Genomic DNA, 20,504 nt, shown 5'->3' on the forward strand with positions numbered 1-20,504 from the left:
AAGCACTGGCTGCTCTGCTAAGGACCTGAGTGGGGGGGGGGGGAGCGACAGCTCAGGAGGGTCTTTAACTCCGGGTCCAAGGGACCTTCTTTTATCCTGTTCAGGCACTGCATGCATGCATACACATGGTGCACATACAAGCATGTTGACACAACACTCATACATTTAAGAATAATTGTTTTAATGGTGATAGATCATTAGCTTAACTACCAAGCTGTCGCCTGGAACACAGCTGAACACAACATGGGCATGTGGATGCACACACGTGCCCACACACAAACACAGACACACACAGCACTCTCTACCATTGATTGATTAATCTTCCATCTGAAATTCTGTGCAGCTACCCCACCTTTTCTGTGTTCAGTGTGAAATCACTTACACACTTTGGGAGGGAATAACAAGCACACCCCATAAACTCAGACAGATGAGCCTGAAGAGGAGGAATGGGTTGGGAAGAACACAGATGGAAGCCACTGTGATTATGTAATGAGGATCAAAGCTGATTAGATAGAGGCCATGGCGGACAACAGAATTGAAGCAGTGGGCCTGGAGATTTAGTAGAGTCAAAATCTCTTCATTTATTTCAACTCAATACATGGGAGAGATGTGAGATAAAAGTGCTAAGCTTGTTTTCCCGCTTGGCAGTTTTGAAGTTGTCACAAGAAAAACCAAAGTAGAAATGCAGATATAAGGTGGACAGCATGAGTTCAGTCTCTAAATTCCCGTATTACAGTTAGAGAACGTCGTCATGCTGTGATGATGTGCACATCAGTTGCTTTGTTCTGAAATGAATTTGATGATACCCGCAATGCATTCGTTATATGGTTATATGGTCTGTTCCGGGTGAGAATGAAGACAAAATTATTTGCAGAAATACGTAGAGAGAGCTGAAGTCCTGGGTGAATCAGCAATGGAGAAGGTGACGGAGTGTACGCCATGAGGATCATCATCAGTGAGAAGATGAGGACACAGCCATTGACTAAGCAACTTTCAGTGCAAAGGGGTCACAACAGAAAAAATAATGGGAGACCCAGAAAACAACAGAGGTGCTAGAATGGAAAAATGATCAATTAGCAAGGAGAAGAGAATCAAGTATTCAATACACACTTGGATGGCGACAAGAAAACCAGTCATTCAGGAGAAGAGAAGTAAGAAAAACATTCCTGAAGAAATGGTTTAAAACAAGAAAATACAGACATGGCATTTGTAAATTTATGTTATAGAGACAGTTTTCACACATAGATCCAATGGATATGTAGGTGAAATTAAAAGTGGTACTCTGCCTGTGATCATGTTTTTCTATGGAATATCAACATGGGCTCATGGGTGTATGCTTCTGTGTGAAATGAGCATGCGTTTTTCAGTGTCAATTTGTGTTTTCATTTTTATAGTTTGAAATTGTGAGTACATTAGAAGGTTATGACTCTTAATTTTGTGTGTGCACATGTGTAAATGCTTTATGAGTTGTGTGAGCATTTATGTAAATTAATTTCTACGTGTGTAAAAACTGTTTCTGTGTGCAATATGCTGGTGTGTTTGTTAACAAGTATATTATTATGGGACGCTTTGAAAGGATGCCTATGCATTTGTGTATGTTTGGGTGTATAAAGCGTATAATGACCCGACAGCTACTCTGGTTCTTACTCTCAGTTGCTTTAATTCCATATCCAAGTGACAATCTGCAAACACATCTTTCTGTGCCCTTAAATATGTTTTATGATAGCAAATATGCATGTGGATGGTTTGTGCTTGTGTGAGGTACATTCGAATATGAATACATACACAATGAGACCTGTGCTTTAAGTGTGTCTTTTAAAGTGTTTGACCATGTGGCTGCTTGGGACTCTGATTACTGTGCCTGTGTACATTTCATTATGTGTATGCCAGCGAACATATACTGAATGTGGAATTTTGTGGCTTTCTATAAAAGTGTGCATTTGTGTGGGGGTTATGTGTATAGTATAGTGGGCACCTGGGTTTGGGCAGGACAAAAATTTTGTCTCCTTGGACGTTTTCTCACAGTTTAATAGGAATTACCGTGTCATGTCTCACACAGTTGCCCATTGTGTAAGGATCAACTCAGTATACTGAAACTATATCGTCAAATATCTATGATTTTATTGAGGTCAGAACACTCAAATTTTATTTTCTACTTATTTTAAATATCTTACTGCTAAATACAATAACTTGTCTGTGTGATAAAGACCAGAATTCATTCTTCTTTGCCTCTGCCATCAAGATCATTAACTACTCTCCCTGTTCACCCATCTTCTCTACACGCCCTGACCTCTGGTCACTGCTATTCAGTTCTCACTTCAATTAGCTCGGCTTTGTTAAATTCCACAGGAGTGAAATCATTCCGTTCCTGCCATCTTGTGTGTCGATTTTTTAAGTAAAATTGATTTCTAGGTCTAGCTATATTGTAGCAAATAGAAGCATTTTTATCGTGTCACAGGTAGATGTATATCTATTGACATATAAAGTAAATAAACCTAAAAAATAAAGAGCACATATAGCAAAGAGATGTAGGAAAGTGGTGTGACAGCCTAGAGTATAACACCCACAAGCTACATCTTTAACAAGGAGCTGAAATTCCCAAATATTCAAATTTGATAATCCAAAAAAAAAAAACCCTACATGAATTTAACATGGGCCATTGCTTTGTGTGATATCTACATGTATGAGAGTCCATGTTCATACAAAAATGTGTGCTTGCACAGATAAAGTCCACAGGCAAATGTTGGGCATCCTCCCCGGGATCCAGTTATGATTTCAAATTTTGCAGTTTTAGTAAGTCCTGTGATTAAAGATGCTTGAAAGGGTTTCCCAGTTTATAAGGACTTGTATCTTCCGTGCAGGTTTTCTTCATATTTTTACTAACTTATTAATAAAATTAATTCAGTTTTGTTAATTTATCTTGTTTTACTGAAGGCATTGTGCATTATAGAAGTTCCTGTGTGACTTATCATTTTTTAAACTTTTTTTTTCATTTTATATTATGTGTATAGGTGTTCAGCCAGCATGTATGTCTACGCACCACATCCATGCCCTGTCCATGTGCACAGAGGACAGAAGATGGCATCAGATCCCTTGGGACCGGAGTTACAAACAGTTGTGAGCTTCCAGATGAGAACTGAGAATTGAACCAAGATGTTCTTGAAGTGCTCTTAACTTTGTAGCCATCTCTCCAGCATCCCTACACATTTTGTTTTTTTATTTTTGAATAATTATAAAGGAAGCTGTTCTTCTGGGCTTGCTCATGCAAATTTTTGGGGTCTCAAAATAAGATAGATAAGATAGTTAGATCTGTAAGACAATGCACCAGCTGAGAAGTCAGACTTGGAATCTGATGAACTATCACTGCCTCACTAAGTCTCAGTTTTCTCAGTGGCTATAAGCTATTAATAATAGAATTTAACATGTTAGGATGACTGGAAAAATCATCCTAATATCTGTAGAACAAGCAGAAGCACATCATAAGCTCAGTTCAGTTTTTGTTTTTAACTAGATATTGGTGTTAAGAATTCTGTCCAAAATGTTTTAGGTGTTCCTGACTATAAGACCTTTAAGTCCCATATTAATTTTGTAAATGATTTTGCAGTTTCACACACCGTTTATGAATAACACAAAGTTGTTTTCACAATTTGTATCATAAACTTGAATCTAGCATAAACGTCTCTTTAAGATAAATACACTCTCTTGATAAGTATTGTGGTACATGGTGTATGAGCATACACACACACACCACTTTAAAAGAGTTTTAAATACATGAATCTGAATGCTACACTTCACCTCTTCGTACTTGAAGCATATGTCAGGGTTCACTGACTGACTCATTCCCCCTTGTTCTCTAGCCAGGCTTTTGTTTCACTCCCTGGGTAGTAACCCACCAACAGAGCTGTGTTTTGATGTAGTTGAGATAGAATCTTGATATACAGCATAGTCAGGCATCAAACTCATCATCTTCCTGCTTTGCCGGCAGAATGCTAAGATTACAAGCATTTGCTACTAAGCAAGGCTTTCTCTTACTAGTATAAACAGTTCAGACTTTACAACACAGTTCTTCCTTTAAAAAAAAATCATAAATGGCCTACTTGAACTTCATTAAGATATCATCAAATCTACAGGTAATTATAATATTCCCTATCAAATTGGGTGGAATATAACTTCACGTCTTAAGTATTCTTTAAGACCTCTTGAAAAGTAGCTGGGGGGTGGTGGTGCACACCTTTAATCTCAGCCCTTGGGAGGCAGAGGCAGGCGGATCTCTGAGTTCAAGGCTGCCTGGTCTACAAGGGCTAGTTCCAGGACAAGCCCCATAGCTACAGAGAAATTCTGTCCCGAAAAACCAAACCAAAACAAAACAAAAAAACCCAAAAGAATCAGCCGTCTTAAAAAGTGCTTCTTTTGAACGATTTATATATTAATATCTATTTCAATAATACAGGACTTTTGCTGTTCTTCTAAGTTTTGCTTTTTAATGAAAATTTCATAATAAAATTTTCAGTGCTTCATTTAGCTTTTTATAACTTTCTATGCAATTCTGGATTTTAAATATACACTGTTTCAGCCATTAAGAGAGAAAGCTGCATTCTCTCTGGAAGATGTCACATCTGTTTGTTTCCTTTTGTTCTTTTATTAATTTGTACAGATTTACCCATTAAAACAATGCTTACTAACAACAAAAAGAGAACTCCTTTTCTCCTGATCAAAATCAAAACAGATAATTTTGATTAGGAGCAATGTATTAAAAGGATATAAATGCTAAATATTTTACTATGGTTGCACTATTTATTTATTACAAGACAGTTCATAAGATTGAGCATTTGTGTGTTTATCTGTTAACTGTGTTACAATTGATATAAAATTTTCAATCATAACACGAATAAAGATAACACTTTTCATTCTTATTTTTGAGTGTATAAAATAGGACTAAAATAATTTATTATTTAAGCATTTTATGTAGAGCCATATTTTAAATAAAATACGGTATAATATTCTCCTTCTATGTTAGTTTTTGGGTTTCTTTTCAGTTGTCATCTGGCTGAACAATGCATCCTCACATTTGCTTAATAAACCTTCTGTTGTAAATTCATCCACTGTATGTTGTTTTCGTTTCTGTTCATTTTGTTGATAAAGATGGGTAGTGTAGTATACATTTTATGTTATTTTAATGCAATCTCTCTATTTAATGCTTTAATTTTTATCTTGATTTTTTTAATTTATGTGAATTTAATAAAACTCAGAATTCAAAGGAGATGTGCATGAATAGAATTGTGGATGCCAAAAATAGATATATATGCACTTTACATTACCAAACTGATGAATAATCTTTAGATACATGAAGATATTTTCATGGTTATTTAGTGTGATAAAAATATCTTTTATTCTGTAATCTTTATTTTCCTAGAATACATCCCAACCCTTCCATTTCATTCTAATACGTTATTAAGTGTCACATTTAGTTCTGGACCAAAAATCATACCAAGATCAATTCCTACTTAACTTTGAATTAAATTGACCATTTTACTGTGATCCATTATACAGTCAATTATTTTTGGTCAGTGTCCCATCAATGCTGCATGTATTTTCATGGCAAGATTTTTTGACATGTTAATTATCTCTTGACACTAGTACTATGTTATTTCCCAATAGTACCTTTTCTCATCGATACCCCAGTGCCATCCAGTTGCAGTTTGGGATAAGCTATGGCAGCAGAAACCACAGTGCTGAGATTAATATATGTGCAAACAGCAGTGCACTAAGATGTGCATTGACTGTGGACTGGTAACATTTCTCTGAGTCTGTGAAATTCTGTATATGGAATCAGAGACATGAGCTGTGAGAAATTTTGTATCTTCACTAAGTGATACCTTTGTAAACTCCACCAGCATGGTTGTATCTGTGTACACCCACCAAATTTACACTCAGGAAGCATAAAGGAATTAAATGTGTTTCATCAGGCTTTCTGCGGCAGCTAGAAAGACATTTCTTTTAAGAGTTCCTAAGCTCTTTTGAGGTGGGGACAGCCTGATCTGAATCCCTCACAAAGCAAACTTTTGTGAGGCAAGGGGTCTTTTGTTCCCCAGAAGAGCAGGCCTGGAATTATAGTCTTCTTGGGAAAGAAGATGAGAAAAATTCACTCGGCTTTGATGACTGTGACATCTGTTATTAACCTCTTTCTCAATGACCTGATGAGTGAAAAAGGAATTTTGATTTTTCAAAAGCATCTTGTTATTTCCCCATTATGCATCTACTATAAAAAATACTCTTGCTGCTTGGGATTCTTATGCATGTAAATCGAACACGTTTAGTTTTAAGTATGATTTTATTTCTGCTGGAAAAACTCTATTAAAATATTAATGTAAGGCTGATGATATTACACCTATATCCTACAAAAATAATCTCAAATTAATTTTTATTCCAAATTCCAAAAACTCATGAAAGAAAAACCTAGAATATTCATATTCAGGTAATAGCCACTTGGGTTGAGAGACATGCAGGTTCCACATATTTATAAACACTTTTAAATGTTTTATGCCTTTTCCCTACACTGCCCTTGTTCTGCACAATTATCATACAAACAGATAACACTGCACCCATTTCTCCTATGTATAAACTGAGGTGGAAGACACAAGTATTCACTTTGATGGCATGGCTGGTAAGAGGCTCAACCGGGCCTCTATTGCCCTATAGTCTGTCTTTTAGGCCATTTTTCTACTAGGTTTTAAGCAATAGTAATTATTGAAATTAATATGACTTCCTATTTCAACACTCAATGAATAAAATTCTGTAATTTCATGAGGCTGTGCAGTGTACATTAGGAGACAGTCCAGAGCCTTCGAAGCTCAAATCGATGCCCCCATTAGATCTTAACTATGGAAATTCCTTTGAGGGCTGACAGTCAGCAGTCCTTGATTCAAAGTGCCCCATTTGGTCACATTCTTTGTGGCTTATCTGACACACTCCCAAATCCTAGCCTGTGGGAAAACACCCAGCTGTCCAGGGACTTCCTAACTGTTGCACTGCTTGGAATTAAGAGGAAAGAACAGCCAGGTGGTGGTGGCGCACACCTTTAATCCCAGCATTCAGGAGGAATTGGCAGGTGGATCTCTGTGAGTTCGAGATCCGCCTGGTCTACAAGAGCTAGTTTCCAGTACAGGCTCCAAAGCTACAGAAAAACCCTGTCTCAAAACAACAACAAAATCGTAAAAAGGGAGCGGGGAGAATTACGGCATATCTCACAGGGCCACCGTTTCAGAGTACCAAAAGAAAGGGCATGCTATGATCTAGAAAGCTGAGCTACACTGTAAACAAAAGACCGAAACACTGAGCCATGCAATTCAGACAGAAACTGCAAGACACCCCATTTTGTGGAAACTTGTCCATGCCCTGCTGCACCTGGCTGATCAACCCACGTGTTAAAGATGCACATTAATTAGCCGCACACTTTTTCTGAGTATTAATATGAGCAGGTAGATGTAGCAGAACCATCTAATCTCAAGTGCCATGCAAATGTATTGCTTGTACTCCATTCTTGCTGTAAATGCTTTTCCCAACTCATTTATTTCATCTCACAGGAAAAATTAGAAGTGCCAAGCAAGGTAGTTCTGAAAAACGTACTTCAAACTATGCTTTGTAACAAAACACAAATTCTGCATGTTGGCTTTGTTACAGTCAGAACATGGTGCACAGCAGAAAATGAAGACCCACAAAATTGGGAGGCTTGAAACTGTACTGTTTAGTGACTGCATAAAAAACATTTTCATTTCCTAAAAGATACAGTAAAACTTTCCAGTGGACACTGGAACTATACGGCCTCTGTGAACTAGTCACTTGCTTAATGTGGTCACACAGAGTGAAAAATAGGAAGATACATATTCTAGGTTAATTATAGTTTATTGCTTTTTACATGTTTCTCCTCCTGCAGTGTTTAATAGAAACTTGGTCTTTTATACTGACAGTATCTGCAGTTACTTTTCCCCCCAATCCTCCTGATTTTTTATTTTAACTATAATTGTGTATGTTAAGTAGAATGTAGTTTTATTCAAAACAAAAAAAATCAACTTGAATTTTTTAAAAATGGCTTTATATCAAATTATGGCTTATTTGTATTAAAAGATTTCAGGATTTTTATGTTTAACATTTTTTTAAAGTCCTATGCCTCACTTTTAAATTTCCACTCCTATATTCTGTTTTCAATATTTTCATTTTCTCTGATGGTCTTAGAATTTTTATTTTGAAAACCTTTCGTCAAAAATACTTTGTTTGTAAAGTATAAAAAGACCCAGATATTTGAGATATGACTATAAACAACTGTGTATTTGAGATCAGGAATTGTCACTGTTAAGAAAAATGAGATGATGTCTACATGCAAAGGCACATAGGTTTTGTGGTTATTAACAACAGAGAAGCTGTTAATGCTACCATAAGAAGTATCAAAGTCACGCTTCATAAGTCCTTTAGAAAGAGTCCAATACACATAGCAGTCATTTTTATTAGGTGCTAATCACTGACATCAGTGCAGGGGAAGAGAGATTATCCACACAATTCACACACAGTCCATACACCTAGACTTTAACATTGGGCTTTCATTTATGGATTTATTTCATTACTTCAAACATATATATTATGGTGTATATCTGTTTCCAAATACATCTTTGTATACATATACGCATATATATCATTCTTAAATATATATTTTCAAATATAAATAATTTCACATCAAGCCAAACAGGATAAAAACATGTAAACATATGCACTTCATTTTGGTCAAGTAAAACAGAACCACAAAGTAACCACAAGTTAACAAGTGCACTTGAAAGAGAAGGGAAGAAACAGACATGTAAACAAACACAGACAGCAGCTGCAAGGCCCTGTAAGCGTCCATTTTTTAAGGCTATATAGCAAAAAGCTCATAATTCAGTTAAAGATTTTTGTCACCTTGTCACATTTACTCTTAAGGGACTTCACAATGAAATACTGTAAACACTAGACTAGAAGTGATTTAATTCTGTTGGGAAAAGACACCACAATTCATCAGCTGACAGAAATATTAATTCCACCAAACAATACTTTTAATAACTTCTTGTTATTTTATAACACAGAATAACAGCACAATCCTAGTGAGAAGAAAAGGGAAATAGAGGGGAAAACAGCAATACTGCATAAAGATTGCCTCAACAGCCTTTGAAAGCAATAGGTTTGTCAGTCGATAAAGGGAAATAAGCAACAGCAGACAACAGAGCCTTAGCAGACTAGACCACATGCCACAGCATGATACTACAGATTCAAACTGAAATATTCTTCCAGCTGGTACTGAAGCAAGAGCCAACGGTTATCAGAGAAGGAAGAATTGCCTCTCAGGCAAAGCAACTTCTTAAGCAACTGATTGGCCAGGCGAAGCACAGCAAACTCCTTTTTTCGGCTTTTAAGCAGCACTTTTCCCTCTCGCAACTGCACAGGCTCCAAAACTTGATGCCAGTATGCATTTGACGATCCACCACCATCTGGCCTCGGAGGCTGCTCTCTCCAGCCCTCAGGGTATTCATGCTTGTAAAAACAATATTCTCCAAATGGGCAGTGACCTAAGCCTCCAGCAAAATACCTGCAGTCTTTCTGGCTCATTCCCTCCTTATATTGCTGAACAAGTTTCTCCTTCTCCTCTTCCTCCTCCACCCAGAACTCACTAGGAATGACAAAGAAAGAGGAGACCCTGCATTGTGGGCAGGACTTACTGATCCTGTTCTCAAACTGTGTGGCACTTCTCCACCTGCGGATACACCTAAGACAGTAGGTGTGGTTGCAGCTGAAAAGGATGCCAAAGCGGCGGTCGCTGGGGTCGGCTTTCTCATAGACAACCTCCATGCAGATGCCACACACTTTGTCCATGCTGCGCTGCACAGCAAAGGAGAGTTCCATATCTCTCTCATGTGCTTCAACGCAGGCCCGCCTATGAGCTTCCTGCTGGGCTGCATCCCAAGGGTGCAAGGCCTGCTGCCCGCACATGTCGCATATTTCTCCATGGGGGTATGCACAACTCTCGCCACGGAGGCATTCTCCCCGGGCAGCATAGCGGCAAAGCGGGAGCGGCATTGGCACTGGCATCGGCATTGGCACGGGCATTGGCATCGGCATCGGCACTGGCATCGGCATCCCCATGCCTATAGCCATGTGCTCTCTCTCAAATTCCGGGCTCTGCGGGAAAGCCTCGAAACCATGTGAGGGGACCATGCGACCTCGGTAGGGCTGTCCTGGAACAAACTCAATTGCTCCCTCCCAGCCTTCAGCACCCGCTCCTCCCGCAGCGGCTGCAGCTAGGCCTGCATTGTCAATCTCTGCTTCAGAGAAGCCCCCTTCAGCAGCTGAGCCAATGCCTGCATTGTCAATCTCAACTTCGGGGAAGCCCCTTTCAGCAGCCGAGCCAATCAGAGGCAAAAAGCTGGAGGATGCAGTAGGGGGGGCTTCCGCCACTTCCTGAGTCGGGGGCTCCCATTGAGTGGCCATCTTGGGCCCTCTATCTGCAGAGGCCCCGGGCTGGGAATCTTGCCCCCCCCTAGCTTTGCGCCGCCCAGAGAGATCGTGAGAGTAACGACAGTTATCGCCCTCCTTGCACTGCCCATGCAGATAATACCTGCAGAGGATTTGCTTGGTCCAGCTGCCGCTGTTCCGCTCAGAACCAGACCTGGCTCCGCCCCCTGCGGCTAGAGCTGGCCTCAAACTCGCCGCGCGTCGGTCCGCTGACGCAGGAGCCACACGGAGCGGTGCCAAACCCGATGCCTCTTGCACAGAGGCTGAGCTGACTGCTCCAGAAGCTCCGGAGGCCTCAAACTCAGGAAGGGGGGGACCAGACACACCCTCCCCCCCCTCAGCACCTGCCTCGGCTCCTGCGGCCTCGTAGGGCCTCATGGGAGCTGCAGACTCTTCCATTTGTATTGCCTGTCCCTTACTCTGTCCAAAAAGTGTAATATTATATCTATTTTGTGTCTGAATCGGCGGAGCTGGAGCTGGAGCGATCTCCGCGGCTTCTCGGCAGGAAGTGCACCAATTTTTGTCTTCCCACCAGAAACCGGCTCCCTGTGAACTTTAGTTCCGGCCTGCTTCCCGGCTGGGGGACACTTCCGGGTGTAACACCAATTTCCGGTGTCGAAGCGGAAGTTGCTTCTGCCATGTTTTTCTCGCGCCGATATCGGCTAGCGGAGCCGCCGGCGTGTGTCTGAAGCCCCCTGGACCCCGTTTGCACACGCTGTCCCCTCGAGGTTGATGTGCAACCTCCGCTGGTTTCGGTTTTACGCGTCATCTTTGATTACTTTCGTTTTGTGTCAGAAGACGCTACAATCGATGCGTTTGCCCTCGGCGGCTCCGGGAGCTTTGCAAAACGTTTCTCATGGGCTTCACAAACGATTTCTCGGTGGATCCCGCCTTTCGCCTGCAGGCGACTGATTTTTAAAACCCAGCGGTGCCCCGCCGAAGCGCAGCTTTTCTGCACCGGCGGCGGCGCGTATAGAAATGACAGGATTGCTCGGGGGTCTTTCTTCCCTCGAAGGGTTAACGTGAAAGGGTGCGCTTTAATTAGGAGGGAGCCCTCTGACTGAAGCTATTAGCGCCTTTCAGATGCCCGCCTTTGTTGCTTTTATTTTCGCCCCCCAACAGCGTAGAAGCTGGGGCTTTGGGCGGCGTTGATGATGCGGTTTTAACTTTTCTTTCGCTGCATTGAGACCCTTTGTTTGCCGCCTTTCTTTAAATTCTATACAGAGACTTTCAGAATACCGGCCTTGCACCGTTAAGTGGCTCATTCACGTTTCCACACCGATTTTTTTTCTCTTTCATTTCGCATATATATTCTATCGGGCTAATAATTTTATACGTATTTCTAAAACGCTAAGTGTATTTACCGTGGTCACATACTGACTTTTAGAGTGTAGTTTTATGTTTTTTATCGTAATAATCATGCTTTCTTCCTATCCCTACTTGTTTATTTGAACATACAATGTTTCAAATATTTAATTTACTATTCTTATTTCTAAAAATAGCGTTTTGCTTGCCAAAACAATTCTATTAGAAAAAATCTTAAACCCTAAGTTTAAAGAAACTATTAAATGTCTATGATATACTCATCCAAGTCAAAGTGTAAATCACTACTAAACAAAACCAATAAAACAATACCACGCAAGGAAGAATATTATTAAACAATAAAAATAAGAAAACCAGGGAAATGAAGCAAAGTAATGTGAAATAGAATAGAATAAGCTTAAGGATTATTGGGCAAATTATTAAGAAAAATAGAAAAGGTTCAGATCTCAACTATCACACACGTTAAAAGAGCCAACACTAATTAATAACAAACCTTAAAGCCATGGAATGTTTTCAGTACCAATAATTTATAACAAACCTAAGAATGATCATATGATATTAAATAAAAGTTTTGAGCATGAAACATGCAACTTTTCATTAAATGATTATATACCTACAAATGTACATTAGACAATATATCAGAAACAGAAGTAAAGATCTATTAATTAAATTGCCTATGTGTTTTAAAAAGTCAAATGAGTTATTATAAAACTTACTTGGAAATAAGCATAAATTTTGAAATGCTTGTGTTGTTTTAAAGCCTCTACTTATACAACAGGGCAAACAAAAGCATAAAATAGGTCAGAATCAGAAAGTAACAGTTCGTTAACAGGTGGACATGGATAATGTTGTAGAGAAAAACTATGTATTTATACACATGTTTGGGAAATACACTGTGTAGAAATTCAATAAAGAAAAATTTCTATACTGTGTAAACAGATGTAAATGACCCTTAAATATTTATGGACCACGTTTATGGTGATGAATGTTGTTTGTCCTGTGAACTTTATTGTGCCCAATTGAAAGTCAATTTTACTTAGACGTAAAGGGGTCCTCCATGATCCATATTTAATATTTTTAAAGGCTAACTTCTTGATTGGTAGCCATTCCCATGTTTTCTCTCAAGAATCAAGGAACTCTTAGTTGTATGTCCTTTGACCTCTTCATAGACATTGTGATTTTTTTATTTGGATATTGGCTTTGTCAAAACTTGACACATCTAAACTGTCTAGAACATCCTTTCTCTTTAGACTTCAAGCTATAATAGTTAATGAGGACTCTTTTTACAGTCCAGAGAAATTTTAAACATAAAAAAGCCTATGGTATTGATCTTAGCCTTATATATCAAATTACCCACAATTCACAAATGTAATAATATTGACTATTTGCAGTTCTCATGCCTATTTGTTCAGCAGTAATTTACCCCAAATACTATATATAAATTACACTGAACTTTTTCTATGCCATTAGAAATTACTGTGAACAATTTTTAGGTATACTTTCTAGTTTACTAGCCTTCTTATACTTCTTAAGAATTGAAATATAGCCTAAGTTGCTCAGGATCTCTATTTTAATTTTTAAAATATATTTCAGACAACCACTTTAGACTAATACCTACTGTATAAAACAGTTAACTTTAGTGTTGAAATTAAGCACACTGTTTCCTCAAACTTTAAGGAATGGAAATATAACCAAAATGTACCCTAATATTCTCAGGGCTTTCCTGCTAGTGCTGGATGTTATGTGATTTGTATCCCCAACTGTTTGGCTCTCAGTCATGTGTATGTTGTGTCCTCTACTTCATAGTGACTACACATGTAATAGTGCTATTTTGTAATATTATATTATAAATTAAAGTCATATATTGAAATCTTTAAAATCCAATGGTAGACCATTGACTGTAAATACCAGTAAGGGTATCTTGACACATATAGACAGCTATTTTAAATATTGGACACATTACTACATACAGAGAGAGTACTTTCTCTGACCACCTGAATCCACATTCCTTTTATTCCCTTCTTTGATCATTATCTCCTTTGTTTGTTTACTCATTTTAGCATTGATATATTCACACAGTCTCAGAAAACATACCTCTGATTGTTTCTTCAGCAGAACTGTCTTTTCTCAATTAAACCCAGAAGACCTCATGGGATGAGCTTCAACGAAGGGTCTCCAAAATGTCAGCAATAGAATATCCAAGTGGAGCAAGGAAGAGCACAGCTCTGGGCAAGGCTGTGTGAAGAACGGTGCTACTAGGGTACAGACTGACAAGGGCAAAGGTGGAGGTTGAAGACCCTACACAGGAGAGGGAATGAGTAGACAGCTTGACAGATAGTTCCAGACACTGGAGCCTGGACTGTGGGACTGTGTGGAAAAAGCAGCTGTCCCATGCCTTTCTTCCCTAGCCGCAGGGCTGCTGAGCCCACCCCCACACAGAGCCCACCCCCACACATTCAACATGTCCACAGTTCAAAAGAACACAATAGCCTTAATGCAACTTCTTTTATCATACTGCTGTGCTCCAAGTACTCTTTCAATGGTACTGGACAGGCAGCTGGGTACAGGGATTAAAGGTCTAGTTGAGCATTATGGTTTCACGTCCTCCACTATTTAACTGACATCTTTGTGTCACAAGTGTTAATTTTACACTTGTACAGTGTTTAATCAGCAAAGGGGTGCTAACAGTGATAATAAAAACTGAGCCAGGACAGTGGTGCATGGCTATAATTCTAGTACTAAAGGTGAAATTGAGAGCAGTTCCATGAGTTTCAGGCCAGCCCTAGCTGTAAGTAAGTAAGACCTTGCTTCAAAAAAAAGAAAACAAAGGCAAATAATGACTACTTGACAAGTGCCTGTAAGTATTAATTTATTTCATGCACAGAAATGAAATTATTTGATCAATACCAGTGCGTAGAGCCAATGTTTCAGAAATTTACACATATTTTCTTGAGATTTAAAAAGCTGTTTTATGTAGTTCTAGTTCAAAACTTTAGATATGGGCATCTTTCTGCATGCAGGAGTGCATTTGTCTCTCTGTTACTGTGATGGCTATGGGATCATAGCCATCACAGTAACATGATGGCTATGGCTATAGGAATCAGAATCGGAATTCATGGGTGGCTACACCCCCTCTTGTGATGGCACTGGGTGAACAACTGGGTAAAATAAGATCACTTATATTTTATTGTCAATATCGCTCACGTGTGTGTGTGCTTCTGTGTGGCGTGTGTGTGTGTGTTGCCATAGAACACATCATAGGTCAAAGGACGACCTGTGATCTATATTCTCAACTTCTACTCCATTTGAAGATCAGTTTTTTGTCCATTCTTTTGCCTGCCACACTGTGGCCTATCAGCTTTGGTGGAGTCTCAAGTCTCCATCTAAGGATAGGAGCACTGTAATCACAGACAGGTACTTTTTGTCCTGGACTTTAAATGTCATTTTGTGAACTTGAACTCAGATACTCACAATAACATAATGTAAGGGTTTTTATCCACTGGAGTCATATCTTCAGCCTTTAAAGGGTCTTTTAATTTCAGTATGTATGTAGAAGAGGATTAAATAACACTGCAGCCATTTACATGCAAGTCCAGCCAAGTACATATGATTTGTGCATTGTATAATCAGCATTGATAATTCCATTAAAACTTTTTTAGGCTTTTTAAGATTTTTGTGAAGGACTCTTTAATGCAGGCTTAAGCATAAGGGTTAGGATGAACAGGTGCTCATAAGAAAGTAAGATACAGCTAGGAACATGTGTGTGGGCTTCTCAGAGATTAGTTGTGTGAGCTGTTCTACACATGTAAAATTAAGCTCCATGTACATGTTGTCTTGGTCATATTTTTTGCATCTTATACACCTGTAAAATATCATCAGAATTCAGTTTAAAAGGCCAGTTTCTGTGAGGTCAATATTTCCTGCCAAAACAAAGGAATAAATGAACAACATAGTGAAAATTCATGAAGAATGTAGAACCTACCAACTTGAGTACAATAGACTTAAAAACCAAAGGGAATCAACTAAAATCACATATGAGTATAAGAGAAAGTCACAGAAAATACTATATAGTATTTTCATTGCATGAGAGGTAAAAGATGTATGATGTGCCACAGATATGCACATCATAAGGAAGAAAAAAACTGCATAAAGTAGAAAAAAGCAAGTGAAAGAGCTAGTACTGGGGAGGCTGTCACAGAATAATGCTAACATCCTTTTGTAACCCCACTACACTGAAAGCTGAGGCTAGAAGGTCCTGAGTTTGAGGGAGTCTGGACCACAGACTGCGACTTTATTTCCAGGATAACAATTAAAAAAAAAGCCAAGATGAAGTCCAAATGCCTCCTTCCATTTCAAAAGAGGTTCTGAGAAAGACTTTAAAACACACAAACTGTGTTGGGGCCAAGAAGTAAAAGCACAGTGTTTATTTGAAATTTGAGTTTATGAATACAGACTGCATCTCATCTTATAAAGCAGGAATTTCCTTTTATACTGTCTATGTTTCTTCCCTAATGCAAAGTTTTAGGCAGTTAGTATAAAGATTCAGAGACCAGGTGAACAACTGTGAGGTTTCTGGTCTGAAACATGAGAGCATGCACTCATAAATATAATCTTTAGGAGGTGCCTATGTACTTGATGAATTAAAAAAGGAATTAAAGGCTCCCAAAAGTCTGATCATTATTACTGCCATATGAAAGCACTGCTCCCATTAACCCAGGCAGTGAGAATTACACAGGAAGAAATTTGTAAGATATTGGGCCTGAAACATGTCTCATATTTTAAAAGAATTTAAATCATTCTGAAATATTCTTATTCTAGACTAAAATTGATCAGAAAACTACTAAAATATAAAAGAAAAGTAATTGTCATGACTTTCCAAATTACAGATAGGTATAAGAAAACTTCAGAGTAGAAATACAATTCTAATAGCAATGAAATTTTTATTCACTCAAATTTCTGCCAGAAAGGAGCTGCTTAGAGGGAATAACAGACCCAGAGATATACAATGTGCACATTAAATACATGGTAAATTTGAAATTAAGGGATTATTCCACATTTTTGAGACAGCATCTTACTCTCTAGCCTATGTTGTTCTGAGACTCAGTGTTAAACTCAGACTCCAATCTCTCTCAGTCCCCTCCACCATTGTACTGGATGCTAATTAGAAATGCAGCCCATAAACCACCATGCCTGGCTGTGGTTATCCCTGGTTTGGGTACTCACAAAACAAAATAGAAAACATTACTAGAAAGAAGTATATGAAGAAATTAAAATAAATGAGACCTAAAAGTTCCAAGAACAAAAGCATAACAAGGAGAATAGGCACAAAGTGGTTTCTTATGGCAGTTAAAAAGACACATACTAGAAAAAGATATGACATCCCATCTAAATCAAGAATTAAAAGTGAGGGTGCAAAGAAATGTCCTAATGATTGAGAACACTGACCTCTATTCCAGATAACCCAGGGAAGATTCCTAGAACCCATATAACTGTTCACACTAACTCCAGTCCCAGGGAATCTGACCTCCATGGGCACTGCAATCTTATGGTTCACAGACATACAAGCAGGGAAAACACCCACACACATAAAATATTTTTAAGAAGAAAACTGTTCTATAAAGCCATGTATATCTCAGAAATGAACCAGAAAGTACTTAGGTCATTAGATATGGAAGTTTATCTGAGATAAAAATCTCAAATTATTCAAAATAAATAGCAAAGTGAGAAGGTATTACTCTAGTTCTAGCTGGTAGAGAGAAAATTAATGCCATAGAAAGTAAATCCTAGGACCAGAATCTGTAATAACCAATTTTACTACATTATTAAGAAAACTTTACAAAAATATATCCACAACTGAAGTAAATTAAGAAAAAATTTATGGACAAAAAAAATACATAGTCATGAAAAGCCTATGTTAAGCTTTACACATGCAGCTATAGATTTTTGTCTGTGGGTGGAATGAAACAAGAGAGTATTCAATAAACTATGTGCTCCCAACAGTAAAATCTTAAAAAAGGGAGCTAGAAAGTGGGTAGAAACATGGGGAAAGTTCTGCCATGTTTAAAAAGACAAGACAGAATGGGATATCATTATAGTGGTTTAAGGTAATGAGACACTATGTAAATTTGAAATCATATGTAAATGATCATGTTAACATATTCAAAAAGAGATGTCGACAATATGAATTCTCAGGAAATTCCACATCTTGTCACGTTAACACGCAAAACTCTGAAAAGTGAAAATGCTTTTTTGCATCACCTAAAGTATTTTTACATTCACTGAAATTTTGGGAAGTACATGTTTTGAGCTAAACAAATGCATGGATAGTTCTAGAAACTCTGAGAGCTATTGGACTTGCCGTCTTAATAGGCTCTTGATACAAAAAGCAGTGAAGTCCTAGGATTGAAGCCACAGCCACCTTACAGGAGACACGATCAGACCCAGATTTTACCTGAGAACTAGCAATAACTCCAAGGCTAATTTCCCTTAAAATGAGAATTAAGAGAATCATAAATGGTGAGCTTAATTCAGGACTAAGCGGGCCTGAATGCTGCTACTTTCATTTGTTATACATGTTAAAATACTTCCTTCAAAGCTGCTTGATATTGTTCAAGGGGACCTTTGTGAATGATAAGAGAAATTAGGAAATAGATTTCTCAGTCTAAAAATGTTAAATTTGTAAAGGGGTATTCTATTATTTTTTTTTATTTTAGAATAACTAGGTGAAATTGAACTCATGTAAGTCCTTAATAAATATGCTAAATGAGCTTTTTTGAAGGAGGATGTTCACAAAGATTCTGTGGGACAGCAAGACTCTATCATACCTGTTGGGAAACCTCCAGTTTATTTGTTTCTCTATTTCAAAAGGGCTAAAAAAAAAATACATTAGTAGAAACATCCCTTGAAAAACAAGCCCCTTCCCTTACTCCCTCCCGGGTGGCGAGGTTTATACAAACAGACAACAATGCCAGATTCAAAGATCTCAGCTACTTTATAGAAGTAGTTATTTTTCAGTTGTTCTTGCAGTGCTGGGGATTAAATCCTGTGGCTTAGCATACACAGTACAGGTAATCTATAACTGGGTTACCTAGGCAGTCTTTCATTTATCTATGTTTAGTTACTTTGCTAAGAAAAGTAACAAAAAGAGTAATCACAAGAAATGCTCACACAAAACTACACTCACACAAAAACAAAAGATGTCAAAAAAAAAAAAAAACATAGAAAGCCATGATGTATTGTAACAGGCCCCCAGAACTTAGTAGTCCGTCAGACCTTGTCAAAACTGACACCATAATGAAAGTAACAGCTTGACCATAAAATTCAGCATTTGGACAGCGCCGTCTGTCACCCTGTTAAGGAAGACAACAAAAATCTGTTCTGGGAAAGTCTTTAGATGTACTAACTGCCGTGGGCCATGCTGGAGGAGCAATGATTGCAGTTGGAGTCCCCGGTGTCAGCCCAGCAGAAGGGAATCCTCTGATGTGTCAATCTCGTTTAAGGTAGGCTACATGGGACTACGACCCCAGAATGTCTTTTGCTTCTGCTGTGCCTTTACATGTTTGCTGCGGCTCTCTTTCTCTAGTATTTAGCATGGTGTGAGTTCGTGTGGGAAGATCTCCACTGCCTGTGATATAATGTGTTTATCTCTTGGAAACATCCCATTTTACTGCACATTTTTACCTGTGGATTCTTTTTTTTTTTCATTTATTTATTTATGGTTTTTTTTTATTTTTTTTTATTTATTAAAGATTTCTGCCTTCTCCCTGCCACCACCTCCCATTTCCCTCCCCCTCCCCCAACAAGTTCCCCTCCCTCATCATCTCTAAGAGTAATCCGGGTTCCCTGCCCTGTGGGAAGTCCAAGGACCACCCACCTCCATCCAGGTCTAGTAAGGTGAGCATCCAAACTGCCTAGGCTCCCACAAAGCCAGTAGCTGTGGATTCTTAAGATGATGACCCCTTCCTAAGCTGTACTGTCTAATAATAGTAATGATAGCTTATACAGAGTTTTGATGAATAAAAATAATACAAGGATATGTTTTAGAGCCAAGGTCTGTGAGTCTCTCCTAAGGAGCTGTATGGACTGTCACTCAAGTTAATACTAACTCTTGTGTCTCCATAGCCCAGCTAGTTTAAATTTTTTTAAGCTTAATGTTGGGAGATGTGTTCACAGGTCTCAGAGTACATCACAACTGAAACAAAGCTTTGAAAATAATAAACTTAGACTAAGATTTTTTTGTTAAATAACTTTGAGGCTAAAAAGACAAGCAGACAACCTAAAGTTTTAGAAAGGCACACAGTTAAATGTGGAACTCTTTAAGGTCAGGGAACAAGAACAAAGCAGCCAATTATTACTGGCTGATGTTCTCTCCTTATCAGGTTTGCTTGATGTCCAAAGGTGATGATTAATTTCTTATACCCATTTATAATCTCCTGATGTGAAATACTATTAATGAATGGATATGCACTATAAAAATTTAAAGTAGAGGTGACTGATTCTTTTTTATTTATAAAAGTTTAGGTTTGTGATTTTCTTAAGATTCCTTATGAGATTACCTCTCAAAATAAGTAATAAAGCAATTGGGCCTTTCTATGTAACTGCAAAAGGCAGCTTGCCAGTAAAAGACCTGACAAGAACACCTTGCTTGC

The 20,504-nt window shown here is 38.3% G+C and overlaps 1 protein-coding gene across 2 annotated transcripts; it reads right to left on the reverse strand.

The window, feature by feature from the left end:
* Window positions 1–658: 658 nt before the first annotated feature.
* On the reverse strand, window positions 659–11,019 carry Mkrn3 (makorin ring finger protein 3). 2 transcript variants are annotated; one of them, XM_057756340.1, is made up of 2 exons: window positions 9,611–11,019; window positions 659–1,052 (listed from the first exon to the last, which is right to left on the reverse strand). In XM_057756340.1, exons 1-2 carry the CDS (start codon window positions 10,930–10,932, stop codon window positions 983–985), a joined length of 1,392 nt encoding a protein of 463 aa, XP_057612323.1. In that variant the 5' UTR covers window positions 10,933–11,019; the 3' UTR covers window positions 659–982. The 2 variants fall into 2 exon arrangements, with proteins under 2 accessions (XP_057612323.1, XP_057612322.1); XM_057756339.1 differs by lacking the exon at window positions 659–1,052 and having other exon boundaries at window positions 8,806–11,019.
* Window positions 11,020–20,504: the final 9,485 nt, after the last annotated feature.

Source organism: Chionomys nivalis, chromosome 23 (assembly GCF_950005125.1).
Source record: "Chionomys nivalis chromosome 23, mChiNiv1.1, whole genome shotgun sequence".
Taxonomy (NCBI): domain Eukaryota; kingdom Metazoa; phylum Chordata; class Mammalia; order Rodentia; family Cricetidae; genus Chionomys; species Chionomys nivalis.

Bases quoted from the DNA above. Each gene is read 5' to 3' on its own strand.
- Mkrn3 (XM_057756339.1), bottom strand. From the start codon at position 10,932: ATGGAAGAGTCTGCAGCTCCCATGAGGCCCTACGAGGCCGCAGGAGCC.